This window comes from Pseudoliparis swirei, chromosome 23, assembly GCF_029220125.1.
Source record: "Pseudoliparis swirei isolate HS2019 ecotype Mariana Trench chromosome 23, NWPU_hadal_v1, whole genome shotgun sequence".
In the NCBI taxonomy this organism is placed as follows: Eukaryota; Metazoa; Chordata; class Actinopteri; order Perciformes; family Liparidae; genus Pseudoliparis; species Pseudoliparis swirei.
Genome location: NC_079410.1, coordinates 24,032,636 through 24,052,690, shown reverse-complemented (window position 1 = coordinate 24,052,690; position 20,055 = coordinate 24,032,636). Strand labels below are relative to the sequence as shown.

The 20,055-nt window shown below is 49.8% G+C and overlaps 1 protein-coding gene across 1 annotated transcript in view; it reads left to right on the top strand.

Annotated features, from left to right (window-relative positions):
- The first annotated feature begins 14,160 nt into the window (after window positions 1–14,160).
- Window positions 14,161–20,055, top strand: part of LOC130189077 (proteasome activator complex subunit 3-like) — a 19,786-nt gene continuing 13,891 nt past the window's right edge. The window contains exons 1-3 of the mRNA XM_056407735.1: window positions 14,161–14,297; window positions 19,407–19,439; window positions 19,509–19,571. Of these exons, the coding sequence (XP_056263710.1) occupies window positions 14,184–14,297; window positions 19,407–19,439; window positions 19,509–19,571 (210 nt within the window). The 5' untranslated portion in view covers window positions 14,161–14,183. The remainder of the gene's footprint in view (window positions 14,298–19,406; window positions 19,440–19,508; window positions 19,572–20,055) is intronic.

Genomic DNA, 20,055 nt, shown 5'->3' with positions numbered 1-20,055 from the left:
TAGACCTTAGTCCTGATAGAGGACTCATCTCTGTACTGGTCTTGGTAGACCTTAGTCCTGATAGAGGACTCCTCTCTGTACTGGTCTTGGTAGACCCCGGTAGATGTGTTCTCAGCACGCTCCTCATGTGTCGGTGGAGACTCGCCTGCTGCTGGTCTCTGGCCGTCCGGCGGTCCAGCGCGCTCTGCCGCCGCCGGGCCTCCCAGTGCATCGCCGACATCCTGATGTCCAGGACAGCAGGAGGCAGGAGGCAGGAGGCAGGAGGCAGGAGGCATCAGTCACTTGGTGAAGGACACAACTGTGCTCACACATGAGGTCTCAGAATCATCTCATTGCATGTGTGTGTGTGTGTGTGTGGAGGCCTTGAACAGTTCATTGACTCTTCACCCCCCACCCCCCCCCCAGTGGCCTCTAGGGGTCCGTGGGCAGCAGCTGCCTCTCATCCAGCAGCACGGAGCAGCATTAGCATTAGCTCTTTAGCTATTAGCATTAGCTCTTTAGCTATTAGCTCTTTAGCTATTAGCATTAGCTCTTTAGCTATTAGCTCTTTAGCTATTAGCTCGTTAGCTATTAGCATTAGCTCTTTAGCTATTAACATTAGCTCTTTAGCTATTAGCATTAGCACGCCATCAGGAACATGTTGCAGCTCTAAAGCTCCGGGAAGCTGTGGCAGCGACCACTGAGACGTCGTCATGTGACCCTGTGGGGACGAAGGAGTCACCGCTCTGCTCCATCAGGTGACTGACCTGCAAGCGCTGGAGGTCAGCGGAGGTCAGCGGAGGTCAGTGGAGGTCATTGGAGGTCATTGGAGGTCAGTGGAGGTCAAGTGTTTCCACTTGCTTCACATCCACAGCGGATTGTCCTCGTCTACTCGCGCGCTCAGCTGATCGCGCTGTGCAGGCCGAAGCTTCTGCCTGGAGACAGACCTGTGATCCCGCTGGAGCTACGGAGAAGGGCTCGCGGCTGCAGATCGGGTATCAAGCGGAGGGCTAAAACGAGGAGATACAAACCCTCGGTACCGGCGATCATAACGGGGAACGTGAGGTCTTTGGCGAATAAGACGGATGAGCTCGGCGCGCTGGTAATGTCTGAGAGGATCTTCCGTGAGAGCAGTCTCTTGTGTTTCACTGAGACGTGGCTACACGCGGACTATCCGGATCACAGCGCGTCTGTGCCCGGCTTCAGGACTGTTCAGGCTGACAGAGACGCTACACAGAGCGGTAAGAAGAGGGGGGATCGCTGTTTATGTGAATGAACGGTGGTGCCATCCGGACCATGTGTGCGTGAAGGAGCGCTTCTGTAGCCCGAACATTGAACTGTTGGCCGTGGGGATGCAACCTTATTATCTACCGAGGGAGTTCACATCCGCCATTGTGGTTGTCGTGTACGTGCCGCCATCAGCTGACGCTGAGGAAGCTGTGGACACCATCCACTCCACTGTGTCTGCTCTGCTGAATCATCAGCCTGGAGCATTCATGACCATCACTGGTGACTTTAACCACACCACATTGGATAAAGCTCTGCCAACCTTCCATCAATACATAGACTGCCCAACAAGGAACAATAAAACTCTGGACTTGCTGTATGCTAATACTAAGGACATACAGCGCCACTGCCCTTCCCCCCCTCGGCAGGTCTGATCATGACCTGGTCCGGCTGACACCAGGTCTGTTCCTCTGGTGAAGAGGCTGTGACCACCAGGACTGTGAGGAGGTGGTCTCTGGAGGCTGACGACGCTCTACAGGACTGCTTCGAGTCAACGGACTGGGATGTGCTGTGTGGACAGCACGGCGAGGACATCAACAGTATGACCGACTGCATCACGGAATACATCAAGTTCTGTGAACACATCACCATCCCATCACGTACTGTCCGCTGCTTCCCAACAACAAGCCCTGGATCACCAGGGACCTGAAGGCGCTTCTTAACATGAAGAAAGCTGCTTTCAGGTCTGGAGACAGGGATGAGCTGAGGAGAGTCCAGCGCAACCTGAAGGTGAAGCTCAGGGAGGGCAAGGACTCCTACAGGAGGAAGCTGGAGGCCAAACTCCAGCTGAACAACACAAGGGATGTGTGGTCTGGCATGAAGCAGATAACTGGCTTCAAGGTGGGAGGAGACAGCCAGGGGGCTCCCTGGAGAGGGCCAACCAGCTCAACTGTTTCTTCAATAGGTTCAGTTCACAGCCCTCTCCTGTCTCCTCCACACATCACACCTCCCAAACACCTCCCCTCTGTCCCCGCTGCTGAGCTGCACATCCACCGAGCCCTCAATAACAATGGGCTCCTCCACCTCCCCTCTCTGTGACGACTGACCAGGTGAGAAGACAGCTGGAGAAACTACACCAGCGCAGAGCTGAAGGTCCTGATGGCATCAGCCCCAGGGTCCTAAAGACCTGCCCACCCAGCTGTCTGGTGTCCTGCAGCGCCTCTTCAACCTCAGCCTGAGGCTGGGGAGGTCCCGTGCTGTGGAAGGCGTGCCTGGTCCCTGTCCCAAAAGTCAGCACCATCTGGCCTCAACGACTACCGACAGGTCGCCCTCACCTCCCATGTGATGAAGGTGCTGGAGAGGCTGGTCTTGGCCCACCTCCGGCCGCAGGTGAAATCGTCGTTGGACCCTCTGCAATTTGCTTCCCAGCCTCATGTGGGAGTGGGACGCCATCATCTACCTGCTGCGAGCTCAGTGGCACCTGGATCGGTCCGGTGACTCTGTGAGAGTCACTTACTTTGGCTTCTCCAGTGCATTTGACGCCATCCAGCCACAGCTGCTGAGTGAGAAGCTGCGGTGGCAGTGTGGGCCGTCCACCATCTCCTGGATCACTGACTACCTCACAGGCAGACCACAGTTTGTCAGAATGGGCGTGTGCTGAGCGGTGGTCAGTGATGCTGGAAACCCCACAGGAACTGTTCTGTCTCCCTTCCTCTTCACCCTGTACACCAGTGACTTCCAGTACAACACGGAGTCATGCCATCTGCAGAAGTACTCTGATGATTCTGCAGTGGTCGGGTGTATTAGGGATGGACGGGAGGAGGAGTACAGGGCAGTGGTGAGCGACTTTGTAAAGTGGGCCGATGAGAACCACCTGCGGCTGAACGTGGCCAAGACCAGAGAGATGGTTGTGGACTTCAGGAGGAAGAGCTCCTCCCCCTCTGAGTGTCCTGGGAGTGGACGTGGACATGGTGGAGGAGGACCAGTACCTGGTGGAGGAGGACCAGTACCTGGTGGAGGAGGACCAGTACCTGGGCGTCTCCATCGACAGCCGACTGAACTGGAAGGCCAACATCAACGCTGTGTACAAGAAGGGGAGGAGTCGACTCTTTTTCCTGAGGAAGCTTCGATCCTTCAACGTGTGCAGCAAGATGCTGGAGTTATTCTACCAGTCGGTTGTGGCCAGTGTGCTGCACTTTGCCATTGTCTGCTGGGGGAGCAGCATCGGAGCCGGTGACACCAGCCGTCTAACAAACTGGTGAGGAAGGCTGGCTCCATCATCGGCTGCCAGCTGGAGCACCTGGAACAGGTGGTGGAGAGGAGGACGTTGAAGAAACTGGTGTCCATATTGGACAACCCGGACCACCCTCTCCACCACCTCCTACAGGGACAGAGGAGTACTTTCTCCAAACGTCTCCTCATGCTCCGCTGCCACAAGGACAGATACAGGAGAACATTCCTGCCGACGGCTATGAGGCTCTACAACAGTTCACCTCTTGCCAGATCACCCTAACCCTTCTTATATTTTGTGGTTTGTGTTTTTTTTTTTATTCTTGTGTGTTGCTGCTACTGTCTCGACAAATTTCCCCTTGGGGATTAATAAAGTATATATCTATCTATCTATGTGTCTTCACATCATGAACCTGTTCTCACATGTCAGGCCCTGTGGTGTGGATGTTCTCCCTGGTGTCTGTTGACCGGGGGGGGCGTCTTGGTGACCTGATATGCGTTAAGCCCCGCCCCCTGCCGTCCCTCTTCCTGTGTTACCGGCTCTCGTGTCCACTGACCGGTTTGACCCAGTTGGTCGGATCACGCGGCGCTGAGTCATGTCCAGACGTCTGCAGGGCTTCACATGTCGACACACACATGACGCAGAGAACACGCGACAACGACACGCCGGCCATCAGCCGACATGTGAAGCCTCGTGGTACCGGGTCACTAACGACTCTGTGGTACCGGGTCACTAACGACTCTGTGGTACCGGGTCACTAATGACTCTGTGGTACCGGGTCACTGGGTCACTAACGACTCTGTGGTACCGGGTCACTAACGACTCTGTGGTACCGGGTCACTAACGACTCTGTGGTACCGGGTCACCAACGACTCTGTGGTACCGGGTCACCAACTCTGTGGTACCGGGTCACTAATGACTCTGTGGTACCGGGTCACCAACGACTCTGTGGTACCGGGTCACTAACGACTCTGTGGTACCGGGTCACTAATGACTCTGTGGTACCGGGTCATGACTCTGTGGTACGGGTCACCGACTCTGTGGTACCGGGTCACTAATGACTGTGGTACCGGGTCACTAACGACTCTGTGGTACCGGTCACCAACGACTCTGTGGTACCGGTCACTAATGACTCTGTGGTACCGGGTCACTAACGACTCTGTGGTACCGGGTCACTAATGACTCTGTGGTACCGGGTCAATGACTCTGTGTACCGACTCTGTGGTACCGGTCACTAACGACTCTGTGGTACCGGGTCACTGCGACTCTGTGGTACCGGTCACTACCGACTCTGTGGTACGGGTCACTAATGACTCTGTGGTACCGGGTCAATAACGACTCTGTGGTACCGGGTCACTAATGACTTGTGGTACGGGTCACTAATGACTCTGATGACTCTGTGGTACCGGTCACTAATGACTCTGTGGTACCGGTCACTAACGACTCTGTGGTACGGGTCACTGACTCTGTGGTACCGGTCACCTGACTCTGTGGTACCGGGTCAACACTCTGTGGTACGGGTCACTAATGACTCTGTACCGGGTCTAATGACTCTGTGGTGGTCACTCTGACTCTGTGGTACCGGGTCACTAATGACTCTGTGGTACGGGTCACTAACGACTCTGTGGTACCGGGTCACTGACTCTGTGGTCACTAACGACTCTGTACCGGGTCACTAATGACTCTGTGGTACCGGTCACTAACGACTCTGTGGTACCGGGTCACGACTCTGTGGTGACTCTGTGGTACCGGTCACTAATGACTCTGTACCCGGGTCACTAATGACTCTGTGGTACCGGGTCACTAATGACTCTGTGGTACCGGGTCACCAACGACTCTGTGGTACCGGGTCACCAACGACTCTGTGGTACCGGGTCACTAACGACTCTGTGGTACCGGGTCACTAATGACTCTGTGGTACCGGGTCACTAACGACTCTGTGTACCGGGTCACTAATGACTCTGTGGTACCGGTCACCACGACTCTGTGGTACCGGGTCACTAACGACTCTGTGGTACCGGTCACCAACAACTCTGTGGTACCGGGTCACTAATGACTCTGTGGTACCGGGTCACTAACGACTCTGTGGTACCGGGTCACTAATGACTCTGTGGTACCGGGTCACCAACGACTCTGTGGTACCGGGTCACTAATGACTCTGTGGTACCGGGTCACTAATGACTCTGTGGTACCGGGTCACTAACGACTCTGTGGTACCGGGTCACCAACGACTCTGTGGTACCGGGTCACTAACGACTCTGTGGTACCGGGTCACTAACGACTCTGTGGTACCGGGTCACTAATGACTCTGTGGTACCGGGTCACCAACGACTGTGGTACCGGGTCACTAATGACTCTGTGGTACCGGGTCACTAATGACTCTGTGGTACCGGGTCACCAACGACTCTGTGGTACCGGTCACTAACGACTCTGTACCGGGTCAATGACTCTGTGGTGCCGGGTCACTAATGACACTGTGATACCGGTCACCAACTATGACTCTGTGGTACCGGTCACTGTGACTCTGTGGTACGGGTCACTAATGACTCTGTGGTACCGGTCACTCTGTACCGGTCACTTGACTCTGTGGTACCGGTCACTAGCGACTCTGTGGTACCGGTCACTAATGACTCTGTGGTACCGGGTCACCGACTCTGTGGTACCGGTCACTAATGACTCTGTGGTACCGGGTCACTAATGACTCTGTGGTACGGGTCACTAATGACTCTGTGGTACACTAATGACTCTGTGGTACCGGGTCACTAACGACTCTGTGGTACCGGGTCACTAATGACTCTGTGGTACCGGGTCACTAACGACTCTGTGGTACCGGGTCACTAACGACTCTGTGGTACCGGGTCACTAATGACTCTGTGGTGGGTCTAATGACTCTGTGGTACCGGGTCACTAACGACTCTGTGGTACCGGTCACTAATGACTCTGTGGTACTACCCACTCTGTGGTACCGGTCACTAATGACTCTGTGGTACCGGGTCACTAATGACTCTGTACCGGGTCACCAAATGACTCTGTGGTACCGGGTCACTAATGACTCTGTGGTACCGGGTCACTGACTCTGTACCGGTCACTGACTCTGTGGTACCGGGTCACTGGGTCACTAACGACTCTGTGGTACCGGGTCACTAACGACTCTGTGGTACCGGGTCACTAATGACTCTGTGGTACCGGGTCACCAACAACTCTGTGGTACCGGGTCACTAATGACTCTGTGGTACCGGGTCACTAACGACTCTGTGGTACAGGGTCACTAACGACTCTGTGGTACCGGGTCACCAACGACTCTGTGGTACCGGGTCACTAACGACTCTGTGGTACCGGGTCACTAATGAATCTGTGGTACCGGGTCACTAACGACTCTGTGGTACCGGGTCACTAATGAATCTGTGGTACCGGGTCACTAACGACTCTGTGGTACCGGGTCACTAATGAATCTGTGGTACCGGTCACTAGCGACTCTGTGGTTCGGGTCACTAACGACTCAGTGATACCTGGTCACTGGGTCACTAACTCACTGTGGTACCGGTCACTAATGACTCTGTGGTACCGGTCACCAACGACTCTGTGGTACCGGTCACTTGACCTGTGGTACGGGTCACTAACGACTCTGTGGTACCGGGTCACTAACGACTCTGTGGTACCGGGTCACTAATGACTCTGTGGTACCGGGTCACCAACGACTCTGTGGTACCGGGTCACTAATGACTCTGTGGTACCGGGTCACTAATGACTCTGTGGTACCGGGTCACCAACGACTCTGTGGTACCGGGTCACTGTGGTACCGGGTCACTAACGACTCTGTGGTACCGGGTCACTAATGACTCTGTGGTACCGGGTCACTGGGTCACTAACGACTCTGTGGTACCGGGTCACCAACGACTCTGTGGTACCGGGTCACTAACGACTCTGTGGTACCGGGTCACCAATGACTCTGTGGTACCGGGTCACCAACGACTCTGTGGTACCGGGTCACTAACGACTCTGTGGTACCGGGTCACTAATGACTCTGTGGTACCGGGTCACTAACGACTCTGTGGTACCGGGTCAGCAACGACTCTGTGGTACCGGGTCACTAATGACTCTGTGGTACCGGGTCACTAACGACTCTGTGGTACCGGGTCACTAATGACTCTGTGGTACCTGGTCACTGGGTCACTAACGACTCTGTGGTACCGGGTCACTAACGACTCTGTGGTACCGGGTCACTAACGACTCTGTGGTACCGGGTCACCAACGACTCTGTGGTACCGGGTCACTAACGACTCTGTGGTACCGGGTCACTAATGACTCTGTGGCGGGTCTGTGACTGTGGTACCGGTCACTAATGACTCTGTGGTACCGGTCACTAATGACTCTGTGGGGTCACCAACCACTCTGTGGTACCGGGTCACCGACTCTGTACCGGTCACTGACTCTGTGGCCGGGTCACTGGGTCACTAACGACTCTGTGGTACCGGTCACTCGACTAATGGTACCGGGTCACTAATGACTCGTGGGTCACTGGGTCACTATGACTCTGTGGTACCGGTCACCAACGACTCTGTGGTACCGGTCACCAACTCTGTACCGGGTCACTAACGACTCTGTGGTACCGGTCACTAATGACTCTGTGGTACCGGGTCACCAACAACTCTGTGGTACCGGGTCACTAATGACTCTGTGGTACCGGGTCACTAACGACTCTGTGGTACCGGGTCACTAACGACTCTGTGGTACCGGGTCACCAACGACTCTGTGGTACCGGGTCACTAATGAATCTGTGGTACCGGGTCACTAACGACTCTGTGGTACCGGGTCACTAATGAATCTGTGGTACCGGGTCACTAACGACTCTGTGGTACCGGGTCACTAATGAATCTGTGGTACCGGGTCACTAACGACTCTGTGGTTCCGGGTCACTAACGACTCTGTGGTACCTGGTCACTGGGTCACTAACGACTCTGTGGTACCGGGTCACTAATGACTCTGTGGTACCGGGTCACCAACGACTCTGTGGTACCGGGTCACTAATGACTCTGTGGTACCGGGTCACTAACGACTCTGTGGTACCGGGTCACTGGGTCACTAACGACTCCTCTCACCTCGGTGACATAATGCAGATCAATTACAATTAAACAACATTTGTGATTATCTCTACATTTTTTTTCCATAACACTGGTAAGGTGAGCTGCAGGGTACGACTCCCTGGGGTTCTGTTCGCCTCCCTGGGGTTCTGCTCGCCTCCCTGGGGTTCTGCTCGCCTCCCTGGGGTTCTGTTCGCCTCCCTGGGGTTCTGCTCGCCTCCCTGGGGTTCTGTTCGCCTCCCTGGGGTTCTGCTTGCCTCCCTGGGGTTCTGTTTGCCTCCCTAGGGTTCTATTCGCCTCCCTGGGGTTCTGCTCGCCTCCCTGGGGTTCTGTTCGCCTCCCTAGGGTTCTATTCGCCTCCCTGGGGTTCTGCTTGCCTCCCTGGGGTTCTGTTCGCCTCCCTAGGGTTCTATTCGCCTCCCTGGGGTTCTGTTCGCCTCCCTGGGGTTCTGTTCGCCTCCCTGGGGTTCTGCTCGCCTCCCTGGGGTTCTGCTTGCCTCCCTGGGGTTCTGTTCGCCTCCCTAGGGTTCTATTCGCCTCCCTGGGGTTCTGCTCGCCTCCCTGGGGTTCTGTTCGCCTCCCTGGGGTTCTGTTCTCCTCCCTGGGGTTCTGCTTGCCTCCCTGGGGTTCTATTCGCCTCCCTAGGGTTCTGTTCGCCTCCCTGGGGTTCTGCTCGCCTCCCTGGGGTTCTATTCGCCTCCCTAGGGTTCTGTTCACCTCCCTGGGGTTCTGCCCGCCTCCCTGAGGTTCTGCCCACCTCCCTGGGGTTCTATTCGCCTCCCTGGGGTTCTGCTCGCCTCCCTGGGGTTCTATTCGCCTCCCTGGGGTTCTGTTCGCCTCCCTGGGGTTCTATTCGCCTCCCTGGGGTTCTGCCCGCCTCCCTGAGGTTCTATTCGCCTCCCTGGGGTTCTGTTCACCTCCCTGGGGTTCTGTTCGCCTCCCTGGGGTTCTGTTCACCTCCCTGGGGTTCTGCCCGCCTCCCTTAGTCCGACCAGAACCAGGTGAGGTCTCTCGGTTCCTTCACCCTCACACTGTGGAGACGCTCTGAGCCTTCAGGTCTCCAGCCTTTGCCCTCCTGCCCTGAGCTCCTGAGCAAGGCAGTGCTGCAGCTCCATGGACCACCAACCCCAGAGGTTGCCGGGGCAACGCGGCTTCACTGGGCTCAGTCATGTGATCCTCCTTACAAAGCAACCCGGTGGCCAGGCTGTGTCCCTGAGGGAGGACCGGACTGAAGGGTCTCAACACAAGCCAACATCTTCCTGTAGGACGCATGCCACAGGACAACAACAACAACAACAACAACACAGTGGAGCAGAGTGACGGTGGTAAGACTCACCTGACTCAGGGAGGACTGGTGGAGGACTGGTGGAGGACTGGTGGGGGAGACTGGTGGAGGACTGGTGGAGGACTGGTGGGGGCGGAGGTGTCGGTCTCTCTTTAGCTCTCCTGTGACCTCGTTAAGTTCCCATGCAACATGACGCTCTCCTGGACAGCTCCGTCAGAGAGGAGAGGAGGACTCTCTGTACTGGTCTTGTTAGACCTTAGTGCTGATAGAGGACTCCTCTCTGTCCTGGTCTAGTTAGACCTTAGTGCTGATAGAGGACTCATCTCTGTACTGGTCTAGTTAGACCTTAGTCCTGATAGAGGACTCATCTCTGTCCTGGTCTTGTTAGACCTTAGTGCTGATAGAGGACTCCTCTCTGTACTGGTCTAGTTAGACCTTAGTGCTGATAGAGGACTCATCTCTGTACTGGTCTAGTTAGACCTTAGTCCTGATAGAGGACTCATCTCTGTCCTGGTCTTGTTAGACCTTAGTGCTGATAGAGGACTCCTCTCTGTACTGGTCTAGTTAGACCTTAGTCCTGATAGAGGACTCATCTCTGTACTGGTCTTGTTAGACCTTAGTGCTGATAGAGGACTCCTCTCTGTACTGGTCTAGTTAGACCTTAGTGCTGATAGAGGACTCCTCTCTGTACTGGTCTAGTTAGACCTTAGTCCTGATAGAGGACTCCTCTCTGTACTGGTCTTGTTAGACCTTAGTGCTGATAGAGGACTCCTCTCTGTACTGGTCTTGTTAGACCTTAGTGCTGATAGAGGACTCATCTCTGTACTGGTCTAGTTAGACCTTAGTGCTGATAGAGGACTCCTCTGTACTGGTCTAGTTAGACCTTAGTCCTGATAGAGGACTCCTCTCTGTACTGGTCTTGTTAGACCTTAGTGCTGATAGAGGACTCATCTCTGTACTGGTCTAGTTAGACCTTAGTGCTGATAGAGGACTCCTCTCTGTACTGGTCTAGTTAGACCTTAGTCCTGATAGAGGACTCCTCTGTACTGGTCTTGTTAGACCTTAGTCCTGATAGAGGACTCTCTGTACTGGTCTAGTTAGACCTTAGTGCTGATAGAGGACTCCTCTCTGTACTGGTCTAGTTAGACCTTAGTCCTGATAGAGGACTCATCTCTGTCCTGGTCTTGTTAGACCTTAGTGCTGATAGAGGACTCATCTCTGTACTGGTCTAGTTAGACCTTAGTCCTGATAGAGGACTCATCTCTGTACTGGTCTAGTTAGACCTTAGTGCTGATAGAGGACTCCTCTGTACTGGTCTAGTTAGACCTTAGTCCTGATAGAGGACTCCTCTCTGTACTGGTCTTGTTAGACCTTAGTCCTGATAGAGGACTCCTCTCTGTACTGGTCTTGTTAGACCTTAGTGCTGATAGAGGACTCCTCTCTGTACTGGTCTAGTTAGACCTTAGTGCTGATAGAGGACTCCTCTCTGTACTGGTCTTAGACCTTAGTCCTGATAGAGGACTCCTCTCTGTACTGGTCTTGTTAGACCTTAGTCCTGATAGAGGACTCATCTCTGTACTGGTCTAGTTAGACCTTAGTGCTGATAGAGGACTCCTCTCTGTACTGGTCTAGTTAGACCTTAGTCCTGATAGAGGACTCATCTCTGTACTGGTCTAGTTAGACCTTAGTGCTGATAGAGGACCTCTCTGTACTGGTCTTGTTAGACCTTAGTGCTGATAGAGGACTCCTCTCTGTACTGGTCTAGTTAGACCTTAGTGCTGATAGAGGACTCCTCTCTGTACTGGTCTTGTTAGACCTTAGTGCTGATAGAGGACTCATCTCTGTACTGGTCCTGTTAGACCTTAGTGCTGATAGAGGACTCATCTCTGTACTGGTCTAGTTAGACCTTAGTCCTGGTAGAGGACTTCTCTCTGTACTGGTCTTGTTAGACCTTAGTGCTGATAGAGGACTCGTCTCTGTACTGGTCTTGTTAGACCTTAGTCCTGGTAGAGGACTCCTCTGTACTGGTCTTGTTAGACCTTAGTGCTGATAGAGGACTCATCTCTGTACTGGTCTAGTTAGACCTTAGTCCTGGTAGAGGACTCCTCTCTGTACTGGTCTTGTTAGACCTTAGTGCTGATAGAGGACTCCTCTCTGTACTGGTCTAGTTAGACCTTAGTGCTGATAGAGGACTCATCTCTGTACTGGTCTTGTTAGACCTTAGTGCTGATAGAGGACTCGTCTCTGTACTGGTCTAGTTAAACCTTAGTGCTGATAGAGGACTCATCTCTGTACTGGTCTAGTTAGACCTTAGTCCTGGTAGAGGACTCCTCTCTGTACTGGTCTTGTTAGACCTTAGTGCTGATAGAGGACTCGTCTCTGTACTGGTCTAGTTAAACCTTAGTGCTGATAGAGGACTCGTCTCTGTACTGGTCTAGTTAAACCTTAGTGCTGATAGAGGACTCCTTTTCAGCCGATAAGTTAGTAGTTTAAGCATCAAATCTGTGGTCAGTTTATCGAGATTCAGTCTAATAAAGATATGCGACGGAGATTTGAGGTCCTGCTCGCGGGACCTCTGAGCTCCGGGCGGTCAGCGAGCTGTGTGGCCGCCGAGAGAAGCCTGATCTCGGCAGGACTTTTTGAAATGCTCCGCTGGCTCTGACGTCTCCGTAGCGGCTAAACATGAGATATAATTAGGTTTTGGAGGATCTAATGAGCACAAAGAGTTTATTATTTATGACAAGTTAACGTTACGTCAATTTGACTGAGGGTTAAGATTCATAGCTTCATATTGTAGCGACCCTGGGTCAGGAAAGCTACGAGACGTTGTATAGTTATTACCGTTTATTCGTAGCCGACGCCAAACGACAGTGAACACCGCAACACATTCTACTCCACTGTAAAGTATGTTACAGTGAATAAGTGGACTAAATTCATGAGCAAGAACAGTTGATGTGGTGACGTCACAAGACCAGAAAGACCGTCCTGCGTCCTCGAGAGTCTGGACTCCCAAGACCAGACTCCCAAGACCAGACTCCCAAGACCAGACTCCCAAGACCAGACAACCAAGACAAGACTCACAAGACCAGACTCACAAGACCAGACTCCCAAGACCAGACTCCCAAGACCAGACAACCAAGACAAGACTCACAAGACCAGACTCACAAGACCAGACTACCAAGACCAGACTACCAAGACCAGACTCACAAGACCAGACTCTCAAGACCAGACTCACAAGACCAGACTCTCAAGACCAGACTACCAAGACCAGACTCACAAGACCAGACTCACAAGACCAGACTACCAAGACCAGACTACCAAGACCAGACTCTCAAGACCAGACTCACAAGACCAGACTCACAAGACCAGACTCAAAAGACCAGAATCACAAGACCAGACTACCAAGACCAGACTCACAAGACCAGACAACCAAGAACAGACTCCAGAAGATCACGAGTCTGTACTCAGTGTTCTTGGAATTGATAAACGGCTGAAGTCAGAAAGCTGTCTCTGCTAACTTCTGCTAACGGTTAGCTGAGCGAGCTTCAGCATCATGTGCCAGGCAGAAGTAGTCGAGCACAACACACCAGGTGCATCACACTCCTGTGACCAATCATGCTTCAGACAGAGGTTCGGACCGCCCAGCTCATTTGAATATACTGACACGTAAATGTCACACACAAATAAATGAAGAAATACGCGTGGACACATAAATAGAGAAATAAATAAATGAAGAAATTCAGAAATGTAGAAATATATTTATTTAATGATGTCCTGTTGATTAAAACTTATATTTATTCATTCCTGTATTTATGTAAGCATTTATACATTTATTTAAGCATTTATTTATACATTTATTTAAGCATTTATTTATTTATTCCTATATTTATTCATGCATTTATTTATTTATACTTAAGTCATTTTAAGTAAGGATATGAGAGATAGATCATATATAATAAATGTGGGTAAACTTTTATACTCATGCAACATAAACATAAATATGAAGGTGAAAGGGTGACTTTTAAACTTGTATAATATATTAATTACATATAATCCTGCTAGGTGTGCACAACTTAAAATAAAAAGCCAAAGTAGATCCAGTAATTGACCGTTTTCTACAGTTCGCTCTAACCACGTCGCTTCTGGGATCATTTAATGTCGAAATGATGATGAAAAAATGTCGTCATTGGAGCGACAATAGTGGTGTGCTCGGTTTCTGTACAGTGTCGCCCGGAGGGGAGGTGCCACACAATGCCGCCCTTCAAAGAGGAGTTAACGGTCCTCTCTGGCGGCACGGGTGACTAAACCCAAACGGCCCGTCGCGTCGCGCTCTGATGACGTGCCGAGCTTTGCGGAAACGGCTGTGTGTGGTTTCCGCTGCATGCTCGCTGTATCCTCGGTGAAGCTCTCGCTCCGCCGACATCTCCGCGGCTCCGCACGTCCCTCCTGCGCCATGTCGTCTCTTCTGAAGGTCGACCGCGACCTGAAGACCAGGGTGAGTGTGGGAGCCGCTGGCCCGGGTCCTGGGGGGCCCGCCGGGCCTGGACCCGGAGCTCACCTCCACGTTCCAACTGCTTTCTCTCACTGCGCGCGTGCACGTGAGCCTGTTGTGACCTCGTCTATTGGCGGTTATTCTATCATTAACTCTTATAACGTTAGCACCTATTATAACGTTAGCACCTATTATAACGTTAACACCTATTATAACGTTAGCACCTATTATAACGTTAGCACCTATTATAACGTAAGCACCTATTATAACGTTAGCACCTATTGTAACGTTAGCACCTATTATAACGTTAGCACCTATTATAACGTTAACACCTATTATAACGTTAACACCTATTATAACGTAAGCACCTATTATAACGTTAGCACCTATTATAACGTTAGCACCTATTATAACGTTAACACCTATTATAACGTTAGCACCTATTATAACGTTAGCACCTATTATAACGTTAACACCTATTATAACGTTAGCACCTATTATAACGTTAGGACCTATTATAACGTTAACACCTATTATAACGTTAACACCTATTATAACGTTAGCACCTATTATAACGTTAGGACCTATTATAACGTTAACACCTATTATAACGTAAGCACCTATTATAACGTAAGCACCTATTATAACGTAAGCACCTATTATAACGTAAGCACCTATTATAACGTTAGCACGTATTATAACGTTAGCACCTATTATAACGTTAACACCTATTATAACGTTAACACCTATTATAACGTTAACACCTATTATAACGTTAGCACCTATTATAACGTTAACACCTATTATAACGTTAGCACCTATTATAACGTTAGCACCTATTATAACGTTAGCACCTATTATAACGTTAGCACCTATTATAACGTTAGCACCTATTATAACGTTAACACCTATTATAACGTTAGCACCTATTATAACGTTAGCACCTATTATAACGTTAACACTTATTATAACGTTAGCACCTATTATAACGTTAGCACCTATTATAACGTTAGCACCTATTATAACGTTAACACCTATTATAACGTTAGCACCTATTATAACGTTAGGACCTATTATAACGTTAACACCTATTATAACGTTAGCACCTATTATAACGTTAACACCTATTATAACGTTAACACCTATTATAACGTTAGCACCTATTATAACGTTAGCACCTATTATAACGTTAACACCTATTATAACGTTAACACCTATTATAACGTTAGCACCTATTATAACGTTAGGACCTATTATAACGTTAGCACCTATTATAACGTTAGGACCTATTATAACGTTAGCACCTATTATAACGTTAACACCTATTATAACGTTAGCACCTATTATAACGTTAGCACCTATTATAACGTTAGCACCTATTATAACGTTAACACCTATTATAACGTTAGCACCTATTATAACGTTAACACCTATTATAACGTTAGCACCTATCAAACGTTAGCACCTATTATAACGTAAGCACCTATTATAACGTTAGCACCTATTATAACGTTAGCACCTATTATAACGTTAGCACCTATTATAACGTTAACACCTATTATAACGTTAGCACCTATCAAACGTTAGCACCTATTATAACGTTAGGACCTATTATAACGTTAGGACCTATTATAACGTTAGCACCTATTATAACGTTAGCACCTATTATAACGTTAACACCTATTATAACGTAAGCACCTATTATAACGTTAGCACCTATTATAACGTTAGCACCTATTATAACGTTAACACCTATTATAACGTTAGCACCTATCAAACGTTAGCACCTATTATAACGTTAGCACCTATTATAACGTTAGCACCTATTATAACGTTAGCACCTATTATAACGTTAGCACCTATTATAACGTTAGCACCTATTATAACGTTAGCACCTATTATAACGTTAGCACCTATTATAACGTTAACACCTATTATAACGTTAACACTTATTATAACGTTAGCACCTATTATAACGTTAGCACCTATCAAACGTTAGCACCTATTATAACGTTAACACCTATTATAACGTTAGCACCTATTATAACGTTAGCACCTATTATAACGTTAGCACCTATTATAACATTAGGACCTATTATAACGTTAGCACCTATTATAACGTTAGCACCTATTATAACGTTAGCACCTATTGTAACGTTAGCACCTAATGTAACGTTAGCACCTATTGTAACGTTAGCACCTATTATAACGTTAGGACCTATTATAACGTTAGCACCTATTGTAACGTTAGCACCTATTGTAACGTTAGCACCTAATGTAACGTTAGGACCTATTATAACGTAAGCACCTATTATAATGTTAGCACCTATTATAACGTTAGGACCTATTATAACGTTAGCACCTATTGTAACGTTAGCACCTATTATAACGTTAGCACCTAATGTAACGTTAGGACCTATTATAACGTTAGCACCTATTATAACGTTAGCACCTATTATAACGTAAGCACCTATTATAACGTTAACACCTATTATAACGTAAGCACCTATTATAACGTTAACACCTATTATAACGTTAACACTTATTATAACGTTAGGACCTATTATAACGTTAGGACCTATTATAACGTTAGCACCTATTATAACGTTAACACCTATTATAACGTTAACACCTTATTATAACGACCTTTACATCTCTCCTGGGTTAGTCCTCATGGAGACCTTTACATCTCTCCTGGGTTAGTCCTCATGGAGACCTTTACATCTCTCCTGGGTTAGTCCTCATGGAGACCTTTACATCTCTCCTGGGTTAGTCCTCATGGAGACCTTTATATCTCTCCTGGGTTAGTCCTCATGGAGACCTTTACATCTCTCCTGGGTTAGTCCTCATGGAGACCTTTACATCTCTCCTGGGTTAGTCCTCATGGAGACCTTTACATCTCTCCTGGGTTAGTCCTCATGGAGACCTTTACAGCTCTCCTGGGTTAGTCCTCATGGAGACCTTTACATCTCTCCTGGGTTAGTCCTCATGGAGACCTTTACATCTCTCCTGGGTTAGTCCTCATGGAGACCTTTACATCTCTCCTGGGTTAGTCCTCATGGAGACCTTTACATCTCTCCTGGGTTAGTCCTCATGGAGACCTTTACATCTCTCCTGGGTTAGTCCTCATGGAGACCTTTACATCTCTCCTGGGTTAGTCCTCATGGAGACCTTTACATCTCTCCTGGGTTAGTCCTCATGGAGACCTTTACATCTCTCCTGGGTTAGTCCTCATGGAGACCTTTACATCTCTCCTGGGTTAGTCCTCATGGAGACCTTTACATCTCTCCTGGGTTAGTCCTCATGGAGACCTTTATATCTCTCCTGGGTTAGTCCTCATGGAGACCTTTACATCTCTCCTGGGTTAGTCCTCATGGAGACCTTTACATCTCTCCTGGGTTAGTCCTCATGGAGACCTTTACATCTCTCCTGGGTTAGTCCTCATGGAGACCTTTACATCTCTCCTGGGTTAGTCCTCATGGAGACCTTTACATCTCTCCTGGGTTAGTCCTCATGGAGACCTTTACATCTCTCCTGGGTTAGTCCTCATGGAGACCTTTACATCTCTCCTGGGTTAGTCCTCATGGAGACCTTTACATCTCTCCTGGGTTAGTCCTCATGGAGACCTTTACATCTCTCCTGGGTTAGTCCTCATGGAGACCTTTACATCTCTCCTGGGTTAGTCCTCATGGAGACCTTTACATCTCTCCTGGGTTAGTCCTCATGGAGACCTTTACATCTCTCCTGGGTTAGTCCTCATGGAGACCTTTACATCTCTCCTGGGTTAGTCCTCATGGAGACCTTTACATCTCTCCTGGGTTAGTCCTCATGGAGACCTTTACATCTCTCCTGGGTTAGTCCTCATGGAGACCTTTACATCTCTCCTGGGTTAGTCCTCATGGAGACCTTTACATCTCTCCTGGGTTAGTCCTCATGGAGACCTTTACATCTCTCCTGGGTTAGTCCTCATGGAGACCTTTACATCTCTCCTGGGTTAGTCCTCATGGAGACCTTTACATCTCTCCTGGGTTAGTCCTCATGGAGACCTTTACATCTCTCCTGGGTTAGTCCTCATGGAGACCTTTACATCTCTCCTGGGTTAGTCCTCATGGAGACCTTTATATCTCTCCTGGGTTAGTCCTCATGGAGACCTTTATATCTCTCCTGGGTTAGTCCTCATGGAGACCTTTACATCTCTCCTGGGTTAGTCCTCATGGAGACCTTTACATCTCTCCTGGGTTAGTCCTCATGGAGACCTTTACATCTCTCCTGGGTTAGTCCTCATGGAGACCTTTACATCTCTCCTGGGTTAGTCCTCATGGAGACCTTTACATCTCTCCTGGGTTAGTCCTCATGGAGACCTTTACATCTCTCCTGGGTTAGTCCTCATGGAGACCTTTACATCTCTCCTGGGTTAGTCCTCATGGAGACCTTTACATCTCTCCTGGGTTAGTCCTCATGGAGACCTTTACATCTCTCCTGGGTTAGTCCTCATGGAGACCTTTACATCTCTCCTGGGTTAGTCCTCATGGAGACCTTTACATCTCTCCTGGGTTAGTCCTCATGGAGACCTTTACATCTCTCCTGGGTTAGTCCTCATGGAGACCTTTACATCTCTCCTGGGTTAGTCCTCATGGAGACCTTTACATCTCTCCTGGGTTAGTCCTCATGGAGACCTTTATATCTCTCCTGGGTTAGTCCTCATGGAGACCTTTACATCTCTCCTGGGTTAGTCCTCATGGAGACCTTTACATCTCTCCTGGGTTAGTCCTCATGGAGACCTTTACATCTCTCCTGGGTTAGTCCTCATGGAGACCTTTACATCTCTCCTGGGTTAGTCCTCATGGAGACCTTTACATCTCTCCTGGGTTAGTCCTCATGGAGACCTTTACATCTCTCCTGGGTTAGTCCTCATGGAGACCTTTACATCTCTCCTGGGTTAGTCCTCATGGAGACCTTTACATCTCTCCTGGGTTAGTCGCCATGGAGACCTTTACATCACTCCTGGGTTAGTCCTCATGGAGACCTTTATATCTCTCCTGGGTTAGTCCTCATGGAAACCTCGTGGTCACTGAGGAGGTTCCGGTTTTCTAACTGTCTCTCTGTCCACAGGTGGAAACCTTCCGGGAGCAGATCAGCAGTGAGGTGAGTGGGTCCTCTGTTCTCTGGTTTCCTCGTCATGGTTCATTGTCCTCACAGCGTTCTCCTCTGCAGGCCGAGCACCTGGTGGCCAGCTTCTTCCCCAAGAAGCTCCTGGAGTTGGATCAGTTTCTCAAGGTAAGGACTGAGGGTTCAAATGGGGTCCCAATGACTTCAGTCCTGGTCGTTGGGGCGACCCCTGGTGGTGAGGACGTGCGCTGTCACAACGAGCTGTAGCTCAGGTCAGAACACACACTGGACGTCAGCTGATGGCCACAGCAGCGTCTCTCTCTCTCTCTCCCTCTCTCTCTCTCCCCCCCCCCTTTGTTAACAGTAGTGGGGTGAAGCCAAACTTTACTTTTCATATATATATAAAAGGTCCTTAAATTATCCAATAGTACTTCCTTGTTTCATGATGTGGTGCCTGAGGTGAAGCCGGGTTGTTCTACTGGTCCATGTTCTAGAGCCGTAGGGGGGCCGGTGGTTCTGTGGGTCCATGTCATAGAGCCGTAGGGGCCAGGTGGTTCTGTGGGTCCATGTCATAGAGCCGTAGGGGCCGGTGGTTCTGTGGGTCCATGTCATAGAGCCGTAGGGGCCGGTGGTTCTGTGGGTCCATGTCATA